This window comes from Phaethon aethereus (genome assembly GCF_964289735.1).
Source record: "Phaethon aethereus genome assembly, chromosome: 17".
NCBI classification, from domain to species: domain Eukaryota; kingdom Metazoa; phylum Chordata; class Aves; order Phaethontiformes; family Phaethontidae; genus Phaethon; species Phaethon aethereus.
In genome coordinates this window covers 10,349,667-10,377,123 of record NC_138593.1, presented here as the reverse complement: position 1 = coordinate 10,377,123, position 27,457 = coordinate 10,349,667, and the positions used below count along the sequence as shown (strand labels likewise).

Below are 27,457 nucleotides of genomic sequence, written 5' to 3'. Positions count from 1 at the left end.
AGGCTGATCCTTTAGTACGAAGGCAAAAATTAAAGTTTCACAGGAAACCACAAGATGCCAGAGGATTTCACAGTCTGGGGAATGCAGATTAAAGGTTAACCCCAAACTCACATTTTTAAGCAACTCAGTTGCTAGAGTTCTGCTACAGCTGATCAATGACTCCACCAAACGATCTGCAATTTCTCCTCAACTCAATAGGTTCGCTACAAAACCACCACTGGAAGTACAATGCAAAAGCGTGAGCCATCCTGCCATGCAAGGATCTTGAATGGTACATAAACCCTTCCAGAGCATGGAAAGCCAGGAAGGAACAGGCACTGCCAGGCACCCACTGCACTTAGCACTGCTGAAAAACTGGTGGGTCCTGGCACCCGCACAGCCTTGGGAAACTGTCAATCTGTTCTTTAAAACTGCAGCATAAGAGGAACACGTGCTGTATTTAGACAGGAATAATAAGCTGAAACTGCAGAACAAGCAACAGGCTGGCAACTAGACTTACCAAGAGAATCTGGTGTTTGGAGTCTCTGTCACAGGAAGTAATTAAAAACATGCTAGACAAATACTCTTCAGGAATTGCCTGGGTTTACCAGATTTTGTTTTGGGACAGGAAGACAGACGACCCAATCTCTTAGTACCCCTTCTAGCCATAACTTTCTATCAGTCTACACAGAGCACAAGATTAGCAAGCCTTTTCCCATCACAGGTTAGCCCTTGAGATCACACAAGCAAAGATCAGCAGAGCCTCTCACCAAGCCTGCCATCAGCTGTGATCTGTTTCTTTTCTATCTCAAGGGGGCTATCAGGGCAAGAAGCCTCACACACTTATTTCATTGTAAAATACAAAACGAACTCGAGCACCCACGTTAACCCCTGAAGGGCAGGAGCAGCGATGCCACTGAGCTCTTTCCAGGTTTTGCTCTGGCCACACTTCAGGTACCAGGAGTTCAATTCAGGGTACGCAGGTTCTGCGCAGTGCAAGGCATGCGAGCGCAACAGAAAGTTCTGCTAATCACAAAAGAAGTTATTTACATGCATGCCATGGGATGAAACGAGACCTTATAAAAGTTACAAGAAATCGCCATGTAAAAACCCAGATACCCAGGCATTACTCAAAGATGAACTGTAGAGGTAGTTACTACTCTTGCATTACCATTCAACATCAAAACCAGCCCTAACAAAGCTAATTCCAGGGGACGTAATAATTCACTGAAGTCTTGGCTGATTTTCTGACATTCACTGGCAGATTTTACATCTTTCATACTTACTATCTAAAATTCTTTTCTCTTCAAGCTAGCTGTGCCTTTCCCCCTAACTACAGAGAAAGAAGCAGCACTTCCACAGCTGCCGCCTCCTGCTACAGAGGGAGGCTGAGCAGTGCTCTCTTCTCCATCACTTCTGCTGTTCCACCTTAATCTTCCTATACTCCCAAACCTATCATGGGGACATTGGAGTCAGGTGTTTGCAAACCCCCAAGTTCCTGTTCTGTTTTAATACTTCTCCGAACCAGAGCAATGCATGCAAACAGTCCTCTGCCTACTGACTCCTCTTCTCCTTTACTTTGTAGCCAGGACTAGTAGCAAACCCACTCGCACCTCAAAAATTTTGCAGGGAACATAAGACTGGAAGACAGGCCAGGCCTACCTTCAGCAAAACTAACTGAGGAGGTGTGATAAAAACCCTCACACCTAGAAGCCCTCACTTGGCAATTCAGTTAAACACAAAGACAAGTACTGTAGTTAGCAACGACACAGAACCGCATAAATATTACTCACCACAGCTCTCACTAAGGTAGAGACAGTGAACAAAAAGCAAAATAAGGGATTCTATTTGCTTACCAATGAGCTCCCTTTAGAGCAGAGGAACGCTGGGCCCAGGTCACATTCCATGACTGATATGTTTGGGTCTCCAATTGAATTAACCAATACATTTCAACTAGGCAAAAATCAGACACATTTAGTCACAGCAGACAAGTGGATCACCTTGAAACAATGCTGACTGGGTTTGTTTAGACTTCTATGCCAAGGAGCTCTGCCTTGCATTTAAGGCCTACAACTTTTGACTAGGTGACAAGAGAGAGTTGGCAATTTAAACACACTTGCCAATTGTGTCACAATACCAACACCCCATCAGTAAGAGCATAACCACCAGCTGCATACAAGTAAGCAAAGCATATGAAAAGTTCAAACTTTAAGCTGAAGTCGTGGGGCTTTTTAATTAGACCACTTGCGCTGGCAAGTCTTTCTAAGCACTGCCGATTAGGCAAGTTGTGCAGAATTTTTAAAAACAGGACTTGGGTAATAAAATTACTTCCTCTGGCTACCTTTGAAGTGGAGAAAAAAAGCTGCAAGAACAAGAACTCATTTGGCTTTTAGCTGCCTGGCAAATGCTCTAATAAGAAAGCCCGATGACCTACATTCACAAGGCTCTGTACTAAACCACTATTACAAAATCCAATATAAAGCCTGACCACGTTTAAGTGTTTTCCATTAGCAAGCAGCAGTGTCTTGTTAGAGAAATATGAAAACATGTTATTGTCTTTAGCGATGATGATCTTAATTAATCCTCTAAACACTATTCTGAAACATGTTGTCCTGATCATTCCAGACTGTTTAAGTTCCCAGTGTTACATAAAGACACCAAAACCTTTCCTTTTCAATTGCACAATGGGATGTTAACAGAAACACAAACTTCTTACATATTCTCAAACGGTGCTGCAAAACTAAATACCTAACTATTTACATCTCCAATACTCTTTTGACAACCAACAGAAATGCACCAGTGTTCAGAAACTCAGTCTAAATAGAAGATAGCACCAGTACAGTTTATTGTGACTCAGTTCCACTGAAGTATTTCTTCACATAAAGACAACGGCTCTCAGCCAGCTAGTCAGATAACCTGAAGCAGATGTTTTGAGTTGTCCCGGAAAAGATATTATTAAGCCAATTTGCTGTGGTAAATAGCCCCAAAGACAAGTGTCTGAACACCAGATATAATCAATTCAGTAAATGTTCAAAGGAAATATTAAGTTAGTCCTTCACTGTACACCCATTAGTTGGAAAAGTCTGGTACATTCAGCTTTGATTCACATTAGCAGCTTCCAAACAAATAACGAGTAACACAAGGAGAAATGCCCTACTTTAAAAAGAAAAGAACTCTTTCCACAATGCATTATAAAGCAGGCAAATAATCAAAACAAGCAGCTTATGGTCAAAACAGTTAGAAAGGGAAAGAGGGAAATACTGGGACAAAAAAAATCCAAGCAGAGATTCTCAAAGGCACAAAATTACCATTAAAAGTCCACAGGGTCAGAACAATGTAACTGCCTACAGCACCTTCAGGAACCCAAGTCTCCACAGCTAGGGCTGATGTCATGGTGTGTTGGATGTACCTGATGCTGTTAGCAATGGCAGTAGCGTAAAACAAACTCGTGTAAACAAGACAGAGAAATTAGGAAAAAAATGAAATTTTAATTAATTTCTCTCCTAATTTACTAAAACTCATCTCACCCTAATGCAGAGAAAATAGGTCCACATAAAATCACTGCCTTTCAGATTGTCTGAAAAGATACTACAGTTGAGGAGGCTTAAAAGAAGGTTTTATTTATCTGAAGAGCACAGCAAGAACATGGATACAAAGCTAGTGTCAAATTAACATGGAAGTACAAAGAGGTGCCTGATTCGCTGGGACTGAATTGTGAAGGGACTACACATTCATCTCAGAGTACATAAAACCTCCCATCACTCTGCAGCACTCATTTGATAGCTCCAAGTATAGATTTAAGCTAAGCAAGCTGCAGGCATCCTTTCTAAACCAGTAAGACAGTTGCTACAATACACAGGTTTAAAGAAGCAAAAAGAAAAACAAACACCACTAGGAAAATAAATTCTAAGTCCAAATATTTTTCTCTTTCTGAGGAAAACCATGCACTTCCCCCAAAAAGACAAGGGAGTCTGCTTCACCATTGATTGACTTGATTCACCAAGTTTGGCTCTCTACATCCTCTGTACTTGCATGAGCCAGATTTCCCCTATTTGCACCTTTTGTTTCAGGATCCACTCATACACTATGTAATCTATTAAACAGGTGATCTATTTGAGACTGTAGACTCAAGATACTAAATGAAACAAACTAAAAGCAAACGACATCGTCAAAAAGATGTGAGGCCATCCTGAAGCGATGGGCTGTCTTCCGAGGAGGAAGGAGTGGCACCACCATGGACAGCTCAACCACCACACTCATCCGGAGCCTCCAAGTAAACAGGATGGATAAGCGTATTCCAAATGGAATTCAGAAATTCCTCATACAGCAAGGAATTCCAGCTGCAATGCTACATCCAGTTGGATTACTTCACATTAGGTTCAGGAATACATACAGTTTGAAAAAAGTTTCAAGAATGCATACAGAGTTGCCACAGAGGAATCCTAATGCTACAGGTTTCAAAGCCAGTAATATGAAGAGATGAGACTTAGGGTTTGTTCACAAGAAGGATGCTTCTGCCAGTGTGGCTACACAAATCTCTACAGTTGATACATTAGAGCACCAGTGAAAAAAATTCATTAGCCTTAAAGAAGCAAACCTCAGTGAAAAACTTGTCTTCATGCATCAAGCATCAGCTGCTGACAGAGATGTGATAGCAAACTGAAGCGACAAATATTCTGACACAACATGGAAAATACCATTTTCTAATTTCTAGGAGGCTACAATGTTCAACACCAACAGAGTTCAGAGTCATATCTACCCACCCGTAAAAGTACACAGACAGCTATGAATCTCTGCTGAACCTTTTCAACCAGCAACTCAGTTATCTGTAGCACTTAGTGCCAGGTGCAAAAGAAGTTGCTTGAAATCAGTTTTACATAGTATCTTCTCCCCCAAAAAAGCCTCTAGCTGTAATAATACTGGGTTAGCAAGTCCCATGTTTCTTGGCTACTTAAGAGCACATCATAAGCCCTATATATACATCACACTGTCAAAACAACAAGCTAAACAAAACAAGGCACACAGAGCGCAGTTTCAACATCTAAGTTAGTTATTTCAATAAGACTGCCTACACTGACCCAATTGTGTTTCAACTGTACTGGGAACTTGCTCAAACACAGTTCACTAATACTGTTATATTAGTCTGGGTCATAAAAGTTATTCTGATGAGAAAGAACAAGGGGATTTCAATACAACATCGTTCTTACTTGCCTATTTACAAAGGAGAACATATCACCCAGGAGCAGTTGCACAGTGCGATGGGAGGACAGTTTCCAAACCTGCAAAGCCACTCCAGGCAGCCTCACGCTTTGGCTACTGATGCTCTTTGGCAAGAGCAGCCTGAGGTACCTGAGGACTCTGCCAAGCTCCAAGCAAGTTCAACACCCAAAAAGAAACTCCAACTGAGAGATGAACCTAGAAAAGCAGGTTGCTTTCAACCAGAGAACACCAACCATTTCTCCAAAGTCAATCATCCTAACATTTTAAAGCACTGTGCCTAGCAGCTATTACACAAACTCTCTCACTAAATTATTTCCCTAAAAGAAGAAAAAACAGAACTCGGAAAGTGACATACAAACTGAGATGCAACAGGATTGGGTTTTTTTTCTGTTTGGCATGATCACATGGCACTTTGAAAGTGAGGATTTTGTCGTGTTTTGTAGGCATACAAGGCCTGCAACAATAAAAGCAGGTAAGGAAGAAGCACCTGAAAACTTAGTCATGCCGCCTCATTTCCTCTGCTAAATAACTGTAGGGTTATGCAACTTTCTACCTAAGCTTTCGAAGTTCAAATTATTTTTTTTTACCCTAACTCGGAGTCCTCTCAAGACCCAGCCGGCCGGCACTGGGGACCGACGTTTCACCCCACGACTCAGCCAGGTCCCACCTCTTTTTTAAAAAAGTATACCGACGCGGCAGAGCCCTAACCAACACCCGAGTCCGAGACCGGCCTTGGGCCACGGCGACCCCAGAGCGGGACTCCCCCCGGCGCCCCGTCCCCAGCGGGAGGGGAACGGCACCGGCGCTCCTCCGCACCCGCCCGGCGCTGACCGCCCAGGGACGCCGCTCACAAGGGCTGGCCCGGCCGGCCTCCCGCGCTCGCGGGCGGCTCCCGCCCCAGGAGAGCCCCGGCGCCCCCCGCGCCCGCACAGCTCCGGGCCCGGGACCCGCCCGCAGGCTGAGGAGGGAGGACCGGCACCCCCGCCACCACCCTCCCCCGGCCCCGCCACCCCTACCTGGCCGCAACGGCTCAGTGATACTCAGCACCAGGAGGAAGAGGAGGAGGAAGGTGCCGCTGTCCGCCTTGGGCACCATTTATCCTCCGTTCATCCTCCCCCGGCGCAGCGCCACAAACCCGCGGGGAGGGACGCGAGGAGCGGCGGGAGGAGGGGCCGCCGCCGGGCCCACGGGGGGCCCCCGTCCGCACCGAGCTCTTCCCCTCCCCCGTCCGCCGCCGCCCCCGGGCGGGAGCCAGCGGCCCTGGCTGCGGCGGCGGCTGCGGCGGGAGCAGCGCGGGGGTCGGGCGGCGCCACGCTGCGGGCCGCTCGCCTGACTCCGGCGGCGCACAAGATGGCTGCCGCACCACCCCGCCGCCTTCTCCCCGCGCCGCCACGCCCCCCTCCCCACAGCGCGCCGTCCGACCAATCAGCGGCTCGGGGGCGGGGCCGAGCGCCCGTATCTGCACAGGCCCCACCCACCTACGCGACAGGCGGGGCCGAGCGACGCGGGGGATCGCGGCGGCCTCACCGGTCCCCTCTGTCCCCCCGCGATGGCCTTGCCCAGTCCCTTCCGTCCCCCAGGGGCGGCCATCGCCAGCCACCTCTGTCCCCCCAGAATGGCCTCCACCGGTCTCCTCCGTCCCCACCGGGACAGCTCCCACCGGTCCCCTCTGTCCCCCGGGATGGCCCCTGCCAGCCACCACCATCCCCCCGGGGTGGCCTCTACCAGTCCTCTCTGTCCTCACCAGGACAGCAACGCCAGTCCCTCTGTCCCCCCAGGACGGCCTTGTCCAGTTCCCTCAGTCCCCACCAGGATGACCTCCGCTGGTCCCTTCTGTCCCCCTGGGACAGCCTTGCCCTGTCCTCAGCTGGGGTGGCCTTTCCCCATCCCCTCCATAACGGCCTCAACCAGCCTCCTCTGTCCCTGGGACAGGCTCTCCCGGTTCCCTCCATCCCTTCTATGACAGCCTCTCCCTGCTGCTGCAGGGACTCCCCAGTCCCGTCACCCTGCCTGTCCCCACAGCACAGGCACAGAGTGCCGGAGTTTCCCAGCCCCAGCAGGCTCCAAGGTTGACCATCATTAACCTGCTTCATTAATCATCTCCTGCCTGCCCACCGTGCAGTGAGATAGTCCCTGTTTGCACATGCCTGCGGGGATGTCCCGCCATGCAGGGCACATGCCGGTGACACCGACAAGCAGCACCCGGCGCTGGGACGACCCTGCAGCCGGGGCCCTGGTGCTGTGCTCCCAGCACCGTAGCAGCACCGGAGCCAGCCGGTGTTTCCATACCTCCTGGAAACGCTCTATTCCCGGCCCAGCCAGAGACGAAAAGCATAAAGAAACCTAATTGTGTGGCTCAGATCATTGTTAATGGCCCTGCAAATGACAGGTGCCTTTAGGAATTTGACCCTGGGTGTTGCTGCACATCAGGCAGGGCAGGGTGGTGGCTGTCCCTGCAGGGAGCCCAGCCCCGGTGCCACAACTCTCCTGGCACTCGGCTCAGCCCAGGGGGCATTTGGGATCAAAAGGCAGTTTTACCTTCAACTCTGTTTCCCAGCTTGAGTTGGAATTTCCTCCAATGATGGGAAGCGAAGCACTGGGGCATGGGCTTGGGCAGGGGCCACGTGTGGCAGCTGACCCACGGGGGCTGCTGGGGTCACAGGGGACCAGCACCTTCCTCTGCAGAGAATTCCAGGTTTTCAGCAAAACCCTATTCAGAGTCAAAGCCAAAACCTGGGAAACTGCCTGGGAAGTTTTCGGGTGTTTTGGTTTTTTTTAATGTTTACAACAAAGTGTTTTCCACTTTTATACTACAATTTGAAGTTTTCAAATAAAACATTGAAATTCCAACAAAAACCATTTTAACTCAATCTTACACACTCCCTGTTAATTCCAATTGCTTGCTACACCCAGCAGCAAACCTCCTTCAGGTGTATTCCCAAGGGATATACAGACACTTCTGCTTCCCTCCAGCCCCTGCCCGGGCCGGCTGCCAACCTGTGGCAGGGAGGAGAGGGGCTTCTGCGTGTTTTCTCAGGCATGCGCTGCCTCCGGCCCCACAGAAGCTGTTGCTGCGCTCAGGTCAACTGCATCAGGGACATACTTTTTCCAAAGCTTAACGTGAAGTTTAATGTGGCAGCAGAAAGTGGTGCCCATCAAGACCTTGGAGCGGTTGCTCCTGGAGCAAGCCTGGAGCTGCGAGCCCTGGGGGGCCGCAGGAGAGCCGCGTGGCAGAGGACGCGTGCTTGGGGACCCGCTGGAGCGCGTCATGAGCAGCAGGGGGTTCCCTGAAGATTTAAGCCAAACCCCATTTTGCTAGCTCTGACGTGCTGCCGAATACTGCGATGATCCGAGTGTCCATGGGGGCCTGAAGCGTGACAGCATCCTCCACCATGAAGGACGAGTGTCAAACTCTCCAGCTTTGTTCCTCCAAGGGATGCTGCGTTGGGGAGGCTGTTCTCAGCTCAGCTTCCTGCTGCACATGCCAACCCCAGACTGATCCAGGACATTCCTTATCCACCCCAAGCCCGCAACACCCAGGGCCTAAGCATTAGACCATACATGACAATGTATAAATAAATGCCCAGCGATGCCTCCACCACGAGAACAGGGCACACGCTGCTTGTCCCTGGCTTTAGTCCCAAGAAAGGCAGAACTCATTTCCCCATGCCGCACCCCACAGCACCCCACCAGCTGTGAACAGAGGTGGGTCTGGAGCACACACGTGTGCCAGGCGAGCATGGCAAGCCACGCAGCGAACAGGCAATACACGGGCTGTGTCGGGGGCAAATGGACGCCCCGGGCAGGAGGGGTGAGGACAGAGCATGCTGGTGAAAACACGCTGAGAGCCCCTGCCCCGGGCATGCGGGAGCTAGCACATCACAGGAAATCCCAGTTTCCTACTGGGAACAAGCGATTCTCTAACCCGTGAGTGCAGATCCACCAAAAAGCAGTGGACAGAAGCTGCCGTGCCCAGGAGGAGCAGAGGGAAAGGGGCTCATGGGGAGGGCGGCCAAACCCGGCTCTTGCCCTGGACTGACCCTGAGCTGGGGTTTGCAGCCAGCTGCTGTGGGGCCAGCTGCAGACAAGCTGGGATTCAGGCAATAAATGCAAATACTATGAAGCAGGAATTGCTCCCTCTGCCCCTGCCCTGAGTGATGGGATCCATTTCCTTTATTTTTGCAGAGAAATAGCCCAGTCCTCCGAAACAAAAAATACCTCCAACCACAGCTTACCTTCTGAGCTAAATAATCAGAGAAGCAGCAGAGACCCAGCCCTTACTGGAACCTGCTTTCAGGCGAGCGCAAAGCTGCAGCCCCTGCAGGGTCCCCGCACCATCGCGGGGGTGGCTACCTCTGCCTCAGGGAAATGCTCTTGGCCCTGGAGGTGAAGCGCACAGGCCTTTGGGGAGTCCCATTGCAGACTGGAATCCCTGCCGCAAGACAGCTCACGTGGACCGCAGGGGATCAGCAGAACGAAGCTGGAGCGCAGCCTCCCGCCCCGAGGCAGTGCTCCCACCGCTCCCCTGGCCGCTCCGGCCTGGCTCTTTGCTCAACGCACGGCCTTGGGTGATTGCAAGGGTTTCTCTTCTCACTCACCTCACCAAACCCCGTATTGCTGCTTGTCTGCTGCTCAGCATTTTCTTACCTGTGCCCCACAAAGAAAACAGCAGCGGTCATCTCCGTTGTAATCAGTGTTTTGCTTCTTTGAGGCACCTGAGCCTGCCTTCTCCATCTGGGTTAGAGCAACTCATCCCTTGTCCTCACTGGCTCTTCACGAGCAGTCCTTGCAACTTTCTGTCTAAGAATTACGTCCTGCTGTTCCCCAAATCAACCATAACCCCCCGCCCTTCCCATCCACTTACAAGAACAAGAATCCCATGTGGTGTCTCATCTTCTTTCCCGCATGGAACAAGAAACCACGCCACAAACTGCGCATGCACCCACAGACTCTGCACATGACGACATTAACAGCCCCACGTCACACCACACGACCCCAGGTCCACTGGGGCCCCCATGATTTCTTACAAACAGCCGGTAACCCAGCACGGCCAGCAATGCCACCCAGGAGAGCCCCGCTGCTGCCACTGCTCGCTGCCACCCGCTCTGCGGCGTTAGGAGAGCTCTGGGGGCTGTTTTGGCTGAGGGAGGAAGCATGCTTGAGACTTTCACATAGGAAAATGCAGATATACAGGCACAGCAAAAGGAAAATAACTCTCTGAAAAATGGGAGGAAAAAAATAATCACAAGTCATCACCACCCAAGATGGTTTTTCATACTGGATTTGGCCCTCTAAGGCACATTATCTGCTAATGCTAGAGTAGCAAAAAAAAAAAAGAATATGTCAACAAAGAGCCCACTGATTCCCTAATTACAGGATAGCAGGGGCTGAACTGCAGCAGGAAGCAGAGACCAGACATTACAGCAGGCATTACAGGAATAGACCATCTGAAGAGCACTACATCCCCTTCAAGAGATCCAGTTTTATAGCATTTCATTGAAAATAAATTACATTCCCAGCAAACACGTGAAAGCCATTCAGTCTGGCAGAATCAAGACTGCGATTTTAGTAGGGTTGTCTAGGTTAATTCACTTGAGGACGAACGCAAAACAGACACCGTCCCACAGGTCATTTAACACAATCTGCTTTTAAGTATGACTTGCACAACATGGAACTAATCCTTCCCAGATACCATATTCCCCTCTCTGTTATTCCAGATACATCTTGGTATGAGCACAACCAGTTTGAAATTCTGCAGAAGACCCACACCCCATCCACAGTCCCTCGAACACTGCCCAGCCCTTACACCCACCCCACGCCCAGGAGAGACAGCTCCCGCACCCAGCGAATGGGTAGGAACCGTCTAGCAAGAAGACGGAGATCAGGCACCAGGCTCGAGACACGCACGCTGATCACAGCCCGCTTCCGCACATCCAGCCCATATCTCAACCTCCCTCCACGTTCCCATGCTTGAATCCCTCCCTTCCTCTAACCCTCCTCTAATTACTTTTGCCCCTTGGGCCCAGTCTCACTACACCTGTAGCCAAATTTGGCATTTCTGATCCCTCTCACCGGGTCATCTCCACCTCACCGGGTTCCACGCCCCAGGTGGTCCCCACGCTCCTCCTCAATCATCTGTGAAGCTCAGCCATTTCCCCAGGTGCTCCCTGCAGTGGTCCGGCCGCTACCTGCTGCGCCGGGCCACCTCTCACGTCACCTCTACTCCTTTCGCCTGGTCTGGTCAGTGACCCAAACTGCTGGCCAGGGCCTGACCCTCTGCCTGCGCAGCCTCACGGAGAGGTCCTACGTTTCATGAAGATAAGCAGATTGGGTAATCATTATGAAATAAATAATCAGTTTTTTAAATTACCTAAGAACTTAATTGTTATTTAGCCAGTTCAGACTTTAAAGAACATCTCTCAAAGCACAAAAACATTAGTGAACGGACTCCCTTTACATTCATGAGTACCTGAGAATATTTTTTTCTCCTTAAAGAAAAAACTTGGCCTTCAATTATTTCTGAACTTAAAAAAAAAAACAAAAATTGCTAATTTCTTGCAGTCACAATTCCTAGCAATGCCATTTTTTACAAGGTGCACTGTAAAAATCGAGTCCCTTGAAAGGGTTTTTCACAGTCAGGGACGTAAGTTTTGGAAGCGGCAGAGGAAACCATGCAAGAGGAAGCTCTCCACCAAGACAGACACAGCATCAAATACCCCAGACCTTACAGAAGGCTGCAGGTACTGCTCAAAGAGCTGCGTAAGATTTTTCCATGGATGTTCCCTTGGTAAAACATCACTCGACTGAGCAAATATCAAGACTGCGAAGTGTTACACAGGCTGTCTTGTACTCAGGCATAGTGCAAGAAGTGTACACATCTGGCTACGCCTGCTTCCTGCTAAAAGGTGCTCGGTGGTTCTCCAGGCTGGATCACACCGCACGAGTGCTCATCCCACACTCAAAGGTCAGCTCATACCGGAGCAACCACAGGTCTGAGTGCAGGCTATGTATGGTCAAAACTGCTCTTCACTTTTTTGGCTAGTTATAAAAATAAGCCAAAAGTTTCAAAGAATGGGAAGGAAAAAACCAAACACTCCAGTGTGGCTGTCAGAAGTACCACTTCTGTTCTTCAGAATGATGTTGTCATCCGTGCTGGTGATGAAGCAGGATTGTCTCTAGCCCCTGTGTTGTGATCATTATTATCATCAGCTCTTTGGAGTCACACACATGGCAGCTGTAAAAACAAATTTGAAGAAGCTGAAATGAACACAAAACAAAAAGCCCCAGAGGCTGATTACAGTGAAGCAATCAACACACAAAACATTAATCCTCTGAGCTGTTTTGAGGAAGGTGTTGGTGTGAGCCTTTCTCAAGAACAGCAGAAGCTGGAAGTCAAAACATAACTCCCTCAGCGAGTAAGGGTTTAAGAAAAAGCCAGCTGCAAAGCCACAAAAGCGGCCAATCATCAGAGCTACAAAATGGAGGGGCTGGATGAACAACAAGGAAATGAACTTAAGAGAAGCCACCTCCTTCCCCTAACAAGCCCATGAGGAAAAAAAAACCCCAACAGTTCTTGAACGCAGCTCTGGTGAAGATATGAAAAGCAGTACCCCATCCCTTTTTGAGGACAAGAAGCCAGGCCATCATATACCAGAAGCAATCCCATGTGGGGCTCGAAAGATCATCCGAGACACACAAAAAGACAACAGACAAAATTCTACCTGACTACCATGTGATTAAATATAAAGAGACCTAGGTACCCTTTAGGAAAGAAAAAGAAAACATGTAAGCTACTTCCATCCCATTAGCGAAACTAAATATAAAGATCATTTTATGAAGAAGGCAGAGCACAACCAATGTCTCTCAGCAACTTGATGTTAGGTTTTGCCCTGGATGGCATCATCCAGTAGCTTTATAAAAGGACTGAAAGGTCCTTCCTGGTGCTCTGCACAGGGGCGGCTGCCTGTGACATCACACAGTGGCCAGTGATTGCGGTGCCCACCCGCCTGCCGCACCATGGAAGCCACCATGGTGCGTGGGCATGCCACCTGCCACCACGCATGATGCACACCAGCACCAACTCATGCAGCTCCCCCCAGCCTTCCCACCATGGATGATGCTGTGGTGCTTGGAAAGAAAGGCTATAGCCTGAGCAACACGCTAGGAGAAGGCTCTTACGGCAAAGTGAAATCTGCCTACTGTGACCGGCTGAAACGCAATGTGGCTGTCAAGATAATCGACAAGAGGAGAACTCCTCGGGACTTCCTGGAGAGATTTCTCCCCAGGGAAATAGAGGCTTTGAGACGTTTGCACCACCCCTCGATCATCAAAACCTACGAGATTTTTGAGACATCAGCTGGGAAAGTGTACATCGTGATGGAGCTGGGGGAAAAAGGAGACCTCCTGGACTACATCAAGATCACGGGAGCTATGAAAGAGGACATCGCTCGCATTAAGTTTCAGCAGTTGGCTTCTGCCATCAAGCATTGCCACGACTCGGACTTTGCTCACAGGGACCTGAAATGTGAGAACATCCTTCTCGATGAAGACCTCAACATAAAGCTGTCAGACTTTGGCTTTTCCAAATCCTTGTCTCGGGATGAAAATGGAAGAACTATTCTCAGCAAAACCTTCTGTGGGTCTGCTGCATACGCAGCCCCTGAAGTGTTACAGGGCATTCCTTGTGACCCCAGGATTTCCGACATATGGAGCCTGGGTGTCATCCTGTATACAATGGTCTATGCTTTAATGCCATTTGATGATTCCAATGTCAGGAAAATGATCTGTATTCAGAAACAACACAAGATTCCTTTCCCCAACTCAAAATACCTGACTGTGGAGTGTAAGGACCTCATTTACCACTTGCTCCAGCCCAATGTGTCTCAGAGGTTGTGCATAGATGAAGTTTTGAAACACTCGTGGTTGCAGACTCCGAAATCCATGATCCCTTCCCCTCTGCCAGCCGCAGAAGAGGGTGAGTGTTCCCAAAACCTGTGTGAAGGAAAGCCGGAGCACAAGCAGCAAGCCAAATCCCATTCTGCAGAAGGGGAAGGAGAGAAGGAAATGGGAGCCTCTTAAAGACGGCTGGTTTTAACAATATCACAAAGTTGGTCTAACTTGTGAACTGATGGTTCTCAACTTCACTTCCTCTGGACCCTTTCAGCAACAGTCCTCGTCTTTTGCTTTACAAAGCATAGAAACAGAAGACACAGTGTATCTGCTGCAGTGAATGAACAGCTTAACACTATTATCTCAAAAGACCTGTCTCTGATACAGTCTGTGGCCATGAGAAGTTACTGTCAAAACACATTGGAAAGTTTCGTTCAGTGCTGCCGACACTTAACAGCTCTTACGCTCATGTTTCTCGAGTTCCTGACTACACCAGCTGCAGAATTCACACATGCATCAACCACATTTTGCATTCAGTAAGTAAAAGGGCAGGTTATTAGGAAGTGTGAACTGATGTCTGAAACTGTGTGCATACTGTTTTCGTAACGTACCAACTCTCTCAACAGGCCCACTGTACGTTCAAGACCATCAGTTTAAACTGCACTTAAATTAAAGAGAAGCCCTCTAAAATTCTGGGTCATGTCTCAATATATACATGGTTGTATCCCCTCTTCCGCAAAGTATAAAACCAAAGAAGTTTGACAAGCTGGAAAAAAGTCCAGTTCAACCATTTAGGAAGGCTTACCACATTTTATAAATAGACATATCTGTACAGAAACGTGATTAAATGCATGGCTATCTTAAAAAGAAATATATATTTAAAAAATTATCGCCATTTTCCAAGGAGTCCAGAATCTTCTCTGCCATTGCAGGAAGCATCCTTTTGGTACAGCAGTCCTGTGCATCCCATCCATGCAGTTCAAAGGAAAGTTATACCATAGCAGGAGATACTCTGCTTCCAAAAAGCACATCACAGGCTATTTTAGCTATATAGTCTAGAGTAGTGCTGGTCCCAGATCTTGTAACTGCTGGCTTACATTCTGGCAGGTGTATCTAAACACCCCGTATTACCGATGGCTCACAACATCCAGTTTGCAGTCAGCGAAGCACAGCCAGTTCACTATTGCCTTGCTGGTGACTGGAATATTCAGAAGAAATCAGATGCCTTCCTTCTTTTAGGAAGCTGCAATAAATTGTCTGTGATGGATGTAGTATCCTGAGATACCGGTGTTTGAGATACTGTCCTAGATTGTGGGGTGCTTGTGGGTGTATGAGGCCCACTTGCTGGGGTCTTGTAACCAGGAGTTCCGGTGTGGGCTGGGGAAGGAGTATAGCTGGCTCGCAGGGCTTTGTCAGTGTATTTACTTGCAGTCCTGTTTACCAGTCTTTGCAAAGCTGGTGACATTGCTGGGCTTAGTCCTTTTGGAGTGAGGCTGGAATAAACAGTTTTAAAAGATTTTATAGTAAAAATATGCCATTTATCAGGAAGGCCATTAATGCTTCCACAGGCAAGCTTGGTGTCCACTCCCCCCACAGAAGACCAGACCCACTGGGCTGCAGAAGTCATTCTGCCTGCAGGAAATGCAGCCTGTCTCTCTAGAGAGACAGTGACAGAGAAATGTCCTACATCCCTCCCAAACCTAAGTGGTACTGCCTGCGCCTTTTCCTTTGAGCCTGTTCTGTCCTTCCCGTGACCCAGCCAAGCAAGCCTTAGCACGTGTCTCCTCTTTGCAATGAGGCAAGACACCGATCCAGATGCACTGCTGGGTGGCTGTCGGGCAGAACAGTAATGCTGACAAGAGGGAGTATAAGGGACAGCCACCTTCCCTCAAGAATTTTTTTAATTTCTACAAACTTCTAGTTTGACTGTACCTCTTCCTGCTTTCAGTACTCTTATCATTCCTCCCTTTCTACATATGTTGATTTAAATCTCATCAGAAAATACCCATCCCCAGTTCTGCTGTCAAAACAGAAGTCTCACCTGGCCAAATTTTCTGTCACTTTTCGAAGTGCCTCCTGCTTCTTTGCTCTGTTTTTAGCTGCCACTTCATTGGCCATCTTGAGTCCTAACCTCTCACGGCGCCCAGGCTCCAGGATCTATAAATACATCACACAGTTCACTCACCAAGGCACTCATATGAGGAGCGGTGCGTAAATGAATCAAAGCACCTTCACAGTTGGATTCCAGCCTACAGGGATCTAAACCAGGGAGAAGTAGGGTGAGCCCACACCTCCCTGCTGCTATATAAAAGCCAGAGGGGACACAGAGAGACCTTCAACCTGCCTTAGCAAGTAACAAAAATGGTAAAACCAGTTCAGTCAAGGAAGCAGCCATTACCTCTGGCATTTCCTCCTGATGTCTCTCCTAAACAAACAATGTCACCTGTGTCTTGCCTAGCCTGGCCTGTAGCCAGCCAGCTCTCAGGCAAACACAGACATTGCTAAACAGCAGGAGAACCAGTCAAGGGCTTCAGAGTCTGACAAAACAGAGGCACATACAGAAAATTACACCTTCCTTAAACTAAGAGTCTCAGACAGCTCCCATTCAATGACACCAGCAGGAGACAGGTGGCATGCAGGGTCAGGTGCCATTAGCAAAGCCAGAGCACCTTTTCTACTCTCAAGTGATACACCTGCCTTGGGCTGTGACAGCCAGAAGATCAAGACGGAGAGAAATCCTACAATTTCTACCCATTCATACATTAAAATCAGAGTAATCAGGTGTCTCTTCAGCCTCCTCTGAAAGACCCTCTGTCTAGGCCCATCAGCAAATATTGAGTCCCACTCTCCTGCCTACAGTGTGTGTTCCTCCTCAGGTATCTCCACCATGTAGCTTTCATGTGGAACCCTGTCCACCTCCACCCTCCAAGCAGAACTTAAGATTATTAGTCTCATGGAGTGGGAACACAGCCTAGAAATGTGTCATACTCCCAGAACAATGTTAATCTATTAGTTACTCAATTGCCTTTCTCTTCTTAGTCCTTCCTTCCTCCCCCAAAAAAGAATGACATGCTGACTCCTGACATGAAATACCTTGAAGGCTGGTCCAGGTGTTCTGTCCACATACGGTGTTTCTGACCCTTCTAGACGCAAAGGGGTGCTTTCGATTTCACCCCATGTCATAAAAGGAGATTCATTCACACCTAAAAACAAATTTAAAAAGCAATGCTCATGCAAGATATTTGACTATTTGTTCACCACAAAAAATCCAGAGCAGCAAATTATGAAATGCAGCAAATTCATCAACACACAAAGGATCCTCTCTACAGCAGAGGAAACCGCAGCCAATGCTGAATAGTAACATGTGGTTCCCATTAGAAGGGCATGACCTTAAACTCACAGGATTGCCTGCGGCTGTGTCACCCTCTAGGTTACAACACCCAAGCACTGTCCTTTCCATATGTTTATTTTTCCATTTGGTGAGCTTTTCCTTAATGACGCTTTCATTTCTTCCTCTACGGTACTAGTCTTCCCCTCTGCTGTTGTATGAAAACTCCTTCAACACAGGGAACTACTTCAAAGCAGGGAAACAGGCAGAGGACTTAAGACACATGCAACACCCAAACGTACCCTCAATTCTTCTTGAGGCTAGCCTGTACCACACAGCGACTTGTCTAACAGCTACAGCTGCAGAACAGATTCTAAGAGCCCGAATAAGTCACTGGCTAGAAAATCCTGCTGTCCAGGGTTTGGAAAAGGCATTTACAATGCAGAAAGGAGGTGCACTCCAAATGCCACCTACAGGCTTTCTGGAGGAAAAGCCTCAGTATGTTCACCTTCTAGCATAGTAACGAAAGACAGGGAAACATAATGGCTGGTGAGGAACAGCTAAAAACTCAGATACCACATTTCAGCTGGAAGAAAAACAGCCAGCTTGCTCTAACTGAAAGTATCCTGCAGCTAATACATCTGAACAAAAGGAATCTATAATACACAAGTGTATTCTGACAAAGGAAGAACCTAGAAAGCACTAGACCTGGAGGAAAACAGTAGGTTAGACTGTGAAGGAAGTGAGATATGCCACGTCCCTGTGAGCCAGCCTGAACCATCACTCAGCAAACCACTGGACACACTCACATGAACGCTCCTTGTTTCGAAAAATGAGCACCTGAACTTGTTGAAGCTTAGTGTTTGAGAAATGCTTGAATTCTTATCTTTAAGCTCTAGAGAAGCACCACCCAGGGATAAAACAAGCTGGTAGAGCATCCCAGTTGCCTAGGAAGGCTCACCACCCTCTATATGATTCCATAAGCAATGGCCTGGCAGCTTGCTCAGAGCCTCTCGGGTACAGCATGACTTCTCTTGCCAGCATACTGGACTAGGATTTAAGCACTGCATCGAGCTGGCATACACGGTACACAAGGAAGTCACCAGCTCATGAGACATATGCAGATAGAATGCTTACCTCCTTGTATAAACCAACAAGGATATCCCAATGTTGAACAAACAGACCATCAAAATAAGTGCAGTAGCAGTCCTCTTACACCAGAAAAATAAGAAAACCCTCTTACCAGGGGCAGGAGAGGGGGTAGCCACAAATCCATATCCATTCACTTTTGGAGACTCTTGGGGTATCAGTTCTTTCCCATCTGGTCCCACTTTGCCCTGTTTGTACTGAAATCAAAAAGACAATGCCATTCATGTGGAGACAGCTGTGAGTCAGCTGTACCTAGCACACACATGGTTCTCCTGGCTGATGAACAACACCAGAGGGCAGAGTCTAACCAGGTTTTAGTCAGAAGTAAAATTATCCAACCTGAGCATTGAGGGCTGCAGCTTGTTGGAGCTGTGATTTGCTCACGGCTTGGCTAAAAGGGTCCTTCACAAAACGGGTGTTTCGATGGACAACTTCCCTGGGCTTCTTAAATACGTCATCCTCATCAGGTACACCTTGAAAAGCAAAATGTCTTTTAAGAAAGGGCTCAGGTAACACTAGGCGGCAGTGTGCTCTAGAGCTCCGGACCAACACAACACTTACCACACATTCCTACACAACACAGAGACCATCAGCAATTGCAGTGTGTGTCTCTAGCAATTTAAAACAAAATTTGCACTAGATATATTCTTTGTTAACACCTGAAATCTATAAATTAAGATCAGGAGTTTTTTTAAGAAAATAGTCAACAAGAATTTCTTTTCTCTATTTCACTGGTTTGCAGAAATTACCAATTGTACATTTGTAGCCAAAAAGAAAATTGCATTTACAAAATGATGTAGTTTTCTACAGCAACCAAGGAACAACAAGCCCAAGGAGCACTCTTTGGACAGAAGCAAAGAATGACTAAAGATGACAAGAAAGTGCTTCTAAATATGATAGACAAAACTGGAAAGAGCTCTGACTCCTGAAAACAAGTGTTTCTATAATACAGATAATGAGCCTCTCAATGACAAACAGAACATGATCAAACTTTGCAACCATAGGCAAAGGAGCAAAGTCCAAAGAAAAAAAAGGAGAAAGAAGAAAGAAAGAAAAAAAAAAAGACTTTTTAGAACAACTTTACATATCTGAGCTTCACAGAACAAAAAGCACAGAATTACCAGTAACAGCTGCTCGGTCATCTATAGAAGTGCTGTAAGCACTGTTTGGAGTCAACACACCTAGAACCAATGCGTCTTCTGAGAAACCCGCATGCCTCACCTGTCGGATAATACATGAGGGTGTTTCGAGCCGTGTACTCCCAGGTTTCCAGTCCAGCTTTCACATTCTCCAGAGCTTGCTGCTCTGCTGAAGGAAGTGCCAGGTTCTCATTTCGTCGCTGGAAGGGCAATGGAAAAAAAAATATTTAAAAAAGGGAAAAAAAAAAATCAAGTCTGAAACAGACTCCTGCAATCTTTTAATCAGGCATACAAAACTTGGAGAGCTCAATCACGACCTCAGCTACCTGCCCTAACTTTGCATCTGGGATGGCACAAGCGCTCTCTTGCAAGTGGCACGCGAGAAACAATCCTGTTCCCAGGTGAGCTTGCAAACAACAACTCCATATACAGTTCTGGTATAACATCAAGTGAGAACTAAAGAACTAACTTCTCAGAAACATTATGTTTATGCCTTTATTACATCTTGTGACAACAGTTGTGATGGTTCAAATTTTTTTCTCTATCTACTAATGAAAATTCAAATGCAGCATCATTGCTAACTAAGGGAAGAGCAACATATGACACATATCTAATATAAAGGCAGTCTACAAGACTTTGGCATGTAACCTTGGGAGAATATTTGTACCATCCTAGTCTCAGGCAAACTATTAGCTGAGGCAGGCAGTAACAAAAGAACAGACACTTCTTCAATACTTAGTCAGAGAGTTTTCAAATATTTCCATAGGCAGTATGGGTATGGAAGCATTTGACATATTCACACGATTACTTGCATGCTGTTACCAGCATACTAGTATCACCAAAAAGAAACTCATAGAATGCAGTCAGCCACTGATAAGTTACTCCATTTTAAAATTCTCAGACTAATTAAGCTAGACAATTACTGCCAGAAGCTATATATTAAAGACATGAACTGATATTGTCTTCAATAGGTGTCGTCCATATACATTTAAATAGCAGTATTGTCACTGAATACATTAAATGAGGCATAGTGAAGTTGCCTGCTACACAAACAGGCATGCTGTGCAAGGAAACGCAAGATCTCAACAGAGGGCTGGCTGACAGGAAGACACACAACATCAGCACACGACTAGCTCCGGCAACTTCACCTCGACCTGAAGCAAACCCTGTGCTTTGGGAATGTTCTCCTGCTGCCTGCCTTTCAACTCTGGATGAAAGCACTTGAGCAAAGATGATGCATAAAGAGCCACAGAGGACATTTTTATTGTAACAGAATCCAACAGTTTACATTAGCTGGGATAAAAACATAACACTCACTCACAATAACAGCAGTAAACGCACATGTGTCAGTGCCAAACGTCATTAAAAGGCACTGGCAACAGTGCCAGCTGCTCACTGCTGATAGAGAAAGATTGACATGGCAGACCCAGTAGAGCTCCTGAACCTCTCACAAAGCTAGCTGAGGAAGACAGCATAGCCAGTCATACTGTGTACAGTACTTGACTTCAGCAGCTGAATGGATTATTACTGATAATAGAAACAGAGAACAGAAATAAGACAGACCATCTTTGCAAACAAAAGGCTGACAGACAAATAACAGGAACTGTTCTCAGCTGCTCTCCTTGGTATTGCTGCTTATGGAAGAGACTGCCAAGAACAGCAATACTTGCACTTAGTGCAATCCCTAACAGTCTCAAAGCTTTAGGAAGATACAGATCCTTGGCAACTATGTAAACACTGTTCTTGCATTACAGATGGGAAAAAACAGGACTGCAAAAGGAAGCAATGAGCTGTCATAGGACCCAGGAAACTCAGGCTTAGCTCAAATTTAGATGTGATCACCCCATGCACTTATTCAAAACCAAGACCTTTCTATTCTTATTCAACAATATGAGTAATTCCACAGTCCAATGCAATAGCCCCATGCTCAGAGCCAATGCATTCTCATCTGTGTTTATAGCAGGATTCGAGAACAGAAGGTAAGACAATATTCTATTTAACCAAACAAGAAAGATATACAGTAAAATGGTATTTCCCTGTTGTGTCACTTTGGAAGAGCAGAGATACAGCTGAGCCATTTCCCTACCTGGGAATATTCCTCTTCTGCACTGTACAGCCAAGCATGCTTGACTTTCTCCTTCTCTTTGGCCACTTCCATGATCTGCTCAAACGAAGCATTGTCTTCACTTGTGTGTTTTGCTAAGAAGGTGTCCAGACTGGGAAGTGCATCTTTATCATCTTTTTCTGCTTCTCCTAAGAAGAGGAGGGAAGAAGCCTGAGAAAGGTTAATACCTCTCTTTCTATGAGAGTGCTCTACATAACTCTTAATCCCTTCCGACAGTGAACCTTCCACAGACCTACTAATAAACAACATGAAGCTTGGTGAAAAAAAAAAAATATATACACACAGAGTGGTACAATAATAAATTGGTTTTTGGAGGACATATAAACAACTTTCACAAAAACAGTTTTATGGCATTTATAGCTATAAATATAGGGAAAATGCACAAGTGGCCAGCTGCTAGCAGACATTCTTTTTTTACATACTGTATGAATCGCTTTGCCCCTACAGTCTTTGCTTACTTACAGAATTAATTTCAGGTGACACAGGAAAAATCTACTGCCTTCAAAGAGATCAACTGAGTTAATAACTTACACAGACATAGAGACCCATAACTGAGAATTCAGACACATGATGTAAAACATTACAGCAAGTTCAACTTCAGAGTGATCATTTCCACCTACTGGAAGGTTAAAGGAAACTGCTTCAACACCTGCTAAATACCCAAAACTCTTACAGAAGACAGAGCTCACAAAGGTATTTTCCTGCTGCTGAAGTATTTGGCTAGAAAAACATCATTCTCCTACCTTCCTCTGCAGCTTTGATGCCAGCTTTGGATTTATTCCCCAGTGGAAGACCACCTGGATGCACCTCTGGGGTTTCAAACGTGGCTGGAGTAACATCTGTGACAGAAAAAAAACCACCAAACAGGCTCACATGGTTACTAGAGCATGGAACAGGGCACTTGCTGTGACATCTCCCACCACAGTAAGGGTCATGTGCGAAACAAGTCGCAGAAGGCATATCAAAAGAAGAAGAATTTAATTAAAAAGTTGGGAAAAGACTCCAAAATATTCAATTCTGTCCCAACCACTGAACAAGATTTTGCTCTCATCTAAGTCACTATTTTTCTCCTGCTGGGAAAAATGCACAGGAGCGCCACAGCCCAGTATATTTGCCACCTTATCTACAGCTTTAACCAAAAGAAGCAAGCAGCAGCACAACAGTCCTAACCTAGGCCAGGGCCAGCACCTACAGTAGGGGAAAAAAGAAAATCACTTGGCAACACATGCCCTTTGCTGCAAGAAAGTTCGTTACCTAAACTCCACCATGAGCACTCAGCCAGGGACTGGGGTTTAGAAACACCTGAGCTTGAAGTGAAAGCAAATATACAACAGGACATTGGATGCCTGCTAGGCAAACCCCTGATAATCACCAGCTTCCAACACCACCTGTTCACAATACATAAAAATCTTACATCTATAGACACAACAAAAACCCCTAAAACTATAAGGATTCAAAACATAGCTTAGAGTTTCTGATAGTATAATATTGCACGTTAGAGCATTTAACATTCCCTACGGTGCAGGAACTTGGCAAAAAATATCTTGGAGGAATTGCTATTCAATAGCTATTTTTTCCAAAATCATCCCTCAAGAAGGGATTATTAGACACCACCAATGAGAAATTCAGCATCAGCCATCAGATACTGGCTACTGCCCAATCTGGTATACTATTTCCCATTCAACATCAGTCTTGATTCTTTAAGATAAACACTGCCTGCACTTAAACCAGAGCAATAATATCAGATATAAAACCCTTATGCCTCAGTGAGCCAGTTCTTACAGGGTGCAGGTGTATCCCTCGATGATTTGCCCAAGGAGGAGCCAAACTTGATAGCAATTTGTCTCATTTTTTCCAAGTCACCGTTTTCTTCAGCCTCCAGATATTCCTTCTGTGCTCGCAACTTCTCCACGTCAGGAAAGAAGTCCCGCTGAATGATTTTCTCTAAGCTCTACAAACAGAGAGACAACTACAAGGCAGCACTGGAATACCTCAGAGCGCCGGCTCTGCTCAGGGCCAGCTGCATTCAGCCCACGGGAAGGACGGGCTGCCCACGGGCGCTGGCCGAGGCAGGGCCGGCAGCAGCGCGCTAGTAAGCTGTGGCCGCAGGAGGTGCAGGAGCCCGGGGCGGCTCCAGCGCTGCTTCGCAGCCTGGCTCACACCGGACAGACCCGAGACGGGCGCACCCCAGCCGGGAGCCGCTCGGCCCAGGTGCCAGGACAGCGGGGCCTCCCGGGCCCCAGCGCGACTCGCCGGGCTCTGCCCTCCCTTCCCCAGGCCCAGGCCCGCCGGCCTACCTCGATGTAGGCCTCCTCATCCAGGATCTTCTTCGGGCGTCTGGGGGCCGGCGAGGTCGCGTCCTTCCCCGTCGCCACGGCGGTGCCCGCGGCGGCAGCCGGCACCAAGGCGCCGGAGGAGGCCGCTGGAACCGCCGCCCCCTCCATAGCGCCGGAGGCTCAGGCGACCGACGAGCGCCCTGACCCTCCTCAGCCGCCGTCGTAAACGCGACACGCCGAGACGTCACGCCGCCGCGCCACAGGGAAGCCGGAACGTCCCGCCCAGGAGAGACGCACGGAGCTGTACTCGCTGCGGCCAGCGCGCCCCCTGCCAGCCGGGAGGACCCGCCCCGTCCCGCTCCGTGCCAATAGAGCGACCCCGGCCCGGGGGGACGGCGGCAGCCTCACGGCCTGGGCTCTGCCGGGGCGAGGCCTTTGGCACCCACAGGCCGCGCGTTGGGTCTCTTCCCCCTCCCAGGACCCCCACGGCCACCCTCAGGGCTCCTCAGAAACACCCCGGGCTCCCCGGGGAGCGGGGACCACGGCCCGGGTGCTCGAGGGCTGCGGAAGGCCTCCTCGGACCGAGGGGCAGGCGAAGGCCTTGATGGGAGCAGGCGCTGCTGGCAGGCATGGCCAGGGCCCCCACTGCCAGCTCTCCACAGCACGTGCGGAGGTGATGGGACAGTTTTATTTCTCTCACTGCTTTACAGGACGTGGTTTCTCTCTGGCCATGCCAGGCACACAGGCACCGCTTGCACTGATGGGGGACTGGCACGGGCTGGCCGGAGAGGTGAGCTGAACGCTCACGGTGCCAAGCCCTCTCACCACAACAGATGGATTACCTCTCCCACTGGCCGTAGGGAGGAATCCGTGTTTCTTTAAGGAAAAAATCGCCTGTTCAGCAAGCTGAACCCCAAAAGCAACTCTAGATGCCATCGAGGTGCTGAAAATAGGAAACATTCATTTGCAGGATGTTTTGCAAATCTACAGTAGTAAAACAAGCACAAATACTACCTGCACAGAGCAAAGACTAGAAGGGGAGTCTCCCCATCTCCTGAAGCACACACATTTAACACTGGTACAGCTCTGTCCCCCGCACGGGGTTTTGGCAGTGGTTTCTGCTTAAGCATCTGAGGGTCATGCCCGGTGAGTTATCTGCCATGTGAACTAGGTTTGGAAGAGAAACTGGAACATGAAAGTGCCATGTCTGCTTTTACCTGCCCTCCTCCTCTGGGAATCACAGAGGTTTCCTTTTCCTTCCTTAGTCCCCCTCAGGTTCCCCCCCCTAGAAAATCTGTCAGCCATGGGAAATGGATGCTTCTTGGCATTCATCTGCTGAGACACAGCCTGCGACCACTAACAGCTCTCCTCAGAGGGCTTCTTGGTGCCTTGAAGGATCAGGGCTGAAGCAGATGCCCTCTTCTGATGCCGCCACTTGGCCCGCCGATTTTTAAACCAAACCTAGAAAGTGCAAAACAAGAAAAGAAGAACTTTTGCATTTCATATGTTACTCGGAGGGGGGCAGGCAGTTACACTCCTGGGCTGTACAGTGTAAGATTTAGGATACTGCAATACATTTCCAGATATAAAAGGTTGATACAAAATTTAATCAGTGCCTCCCCTGCAATCCTGCTCAGATAAATGTAAGGGGCACAAAGGAGCTGGGATCCCCCAATGACAAATTCAGAAGTCACGCAGATCACAAAAATAAGGAATATACACTCGAGTGCCAGGGATGACCAGAACTGGGCATGTCTGTGTGTTTGTGTAGGTGAATCTAGGAGAGACGGAGTGAGTGAGATTATGGGACCAGATACCAGACAAATCAGCCCAGCAGAACTGTTCTATATTCTTCCATTGCTTGCCACACCTAAACTGTGTTTTGTCAAATACCCAAGAATGGTATGGGTCTGGGTCTGCAGTTCCCAAGAAAGACAGTGCAAGGCCCCTGTCTGTGTTCTCGGAGGGTTGCAGCAAAGAGCACCTCACCAAGTGGCAGGATCTCACCTCTACCCTCTCCTCCTTCAGGTGAATGCGGTTTGCCAGGTGCTCGCGGGTGATTACGTCCGGGTACTGGTTCTGATGGAAAAGTGTCTCCAGGGCCTGCAGCTGATCCTCGGTGAATATAGTGCGATGCCGGCGCGTCCGGCGCTGGATCTGGTGGAAAGTCTGCAGCTCACTCGGGTTCCCTTGGGGACTCTTACAGACCCTGACTGCCGAGTGGAAGAGCCGCATGGGCCAGGGGAACCGGGCATCTGCAAGGGGAGAGGTACAGTGGCAGTGTTAGGGACTCAAGGCAGTTCAGGCACAAGTTGCATCCACACATGTTGTTTGGAAGGAGGCAGCTGGCCAGCTGGTGTGGGTGACAAGCTGCATGATCACCATGCAAGAGAGAGGACTTAGGGCAGCGCTTTGGGAGAAGCGTGCAGGTGGGGAGCGCTGGCTGGGTTTTCCTTGTTTACTTACCAGTTGGTAAGTAATTGTAAGCACTATGGCCAGCTCCAGAAAGCAGCTGGAAACTCGCAGCCTGGCGAGGAGCTCTGTTTCATTCCTGACACAGGGGATTTCTGAATTTCAGGATGCTCTTGAGCTGCATTTTTAAGGGTCTGCTACTTTTTTTTCTTAATAGATGTGGTAATTTTGCTACGTGTAGCAAAAATCTCTTTTCCTTAAAGGACAAATGAGGTTCCCCAGGGCCAGTGTTGTCAGGAAGCTCTGGGTATGGGCAGCATGCCCATGGGGCCCCACACTCCACAAAGAACTTCCACACCTACAAGCATCATCGTCTCAAGTGTTTACACTAAACCAGTAATAAATAGCACCTGTTGCTTTTAAAACCCTGGTAGCATTGCAAGTAAAAGTGCCTGCTCTTGGGAGCCATGCTGAGAACAGAGCTCAGCTTGTTGGAGCTGAGGTTTGAGACCACCGTGGTGGCAGGCCAGACGCTATATTGCCACTCAACGCCCAGGTTTTCCCCTCCACACAGCGCTGGCACCAGCCCCTCCACGAGCCCTACACTGTGAATCAAACACAAACACTCACCCAGCCAACTCGGTGAGTCCTGCAGGGAACGGGTGCTGGCGTGAGAACAGCAGCAGCAGTTGCGGGATGCCCCTTCCAGCTCTTCCTCCTCCTCGTCCTCCTCCTCCTCCTGCAAGGAGCTGGCTGGGATGGTCTCCAGCTCACACAGCCCCTTGGGTGCACAGTCCAAGATGCTCCGGAGGCACAGCGGGACCAGGACCTGGGGGCTCTTCTCTGCTGGGCTGGAGAGGATGTCCTCAATGCTGAATGAACATGGCTTCTTGAGGCTTCTCCTGCCGGCATCAGCATCTGACACTGGCTCCGAAGACAT

The 27,457-nt window shown here is 48.2% G+C and overlaps 4 protein-coding genes across 4 annotated transcripts in view; 1 reads left to right on the top strand and 3 right to left on the bottom strand.

Annotated features, from left to right (window-relative positions):
• Nucleotides 1-6,294, bottom strand: part of DGCR2 (DiGeorge syndrome critical region gene 2) — a gene marked incomplete at both ends in the record, with an annotated part of 42,999 nt that extends 36,705 nt beyond the window's left edge. Inside the window, one exon of the mRNA XM_082007505.1 lies at nucleotides 6,216-6,294. Coding sequence (XP_081863631.1) covers nucleotides 6,216-6,294 — 79 coding nt within the window. The remainder of the gene's footprint in view (nucleotides 1-6,215) is intronic.
• Nucleotides 6,295-13,308: 7,014 nt separating this feature from the next.
• On the top strand, nucleotides 13,309-14,277 carry TSSK2 (testis specific serine kinase 2; the record flags this gene model as incomplete). The annotated part of the gene is made up of 1 exon (XM_082007737.1): nucleotides 13,309-14,277. The coding sequence occupies one exon, from the start codon at nucleotides 13,309-13,311 to the stop codon at nucleotides 14,275-14,277; it is 969 nt and encodes a 322-aa protein (XP_081863863.1).
• Nucleotides 14,278-15,295: 1,018 nt separating this feature from the next.
• On the bottom strand, nucleotides 15,296-24,273 carry ESS2 (ess-2 splicing factor homolog; the record flags this gene model as incomplete). The annotated part of the gene is made up of 10 exons (XM_082007601.1): nucleotides 15,296-15,581; nucleotides 16,130-16,245; nucleotides 17,182-17,291; nucleotides 18,660-18,762; nucleotides 18,905-19,038; nucleotides 19,787-19,904; nucleotides 21,791-21,957; nucleotides 22,573-22,668; nucleotides 23,612-23,780; nucleotides 24,127-24,273. 10 exons carry the CDS (start codon nucleotides 24,271-24,273, stop codon nucleotides 15,296-15,298), a joined length of 1,446 nt encoding a protein of 481 aa, XP_081863727.1.
• A 1,188-nt stretch (nucleotides 24,274-25,461) lies between these two features.
• GSC2 (goosecoid homeobox 2) lies at nucleotides 25,462-27,457 on the bottom strand (the record flags this gene model as incomplete). Its single annotated transcript, XM_082007533.1, has 3 exons — nucleotides 25,462-25,566; nucleotides 26,113-26,360; nucleotides 27,148-27,457. 3 exons carry the CDS (start codon nucleotides 27,455-27,457, stop codon nucleotides 25,462-25,464), a joined length of 663 nt encoding a protein of 220 aa, XP_081863659.1.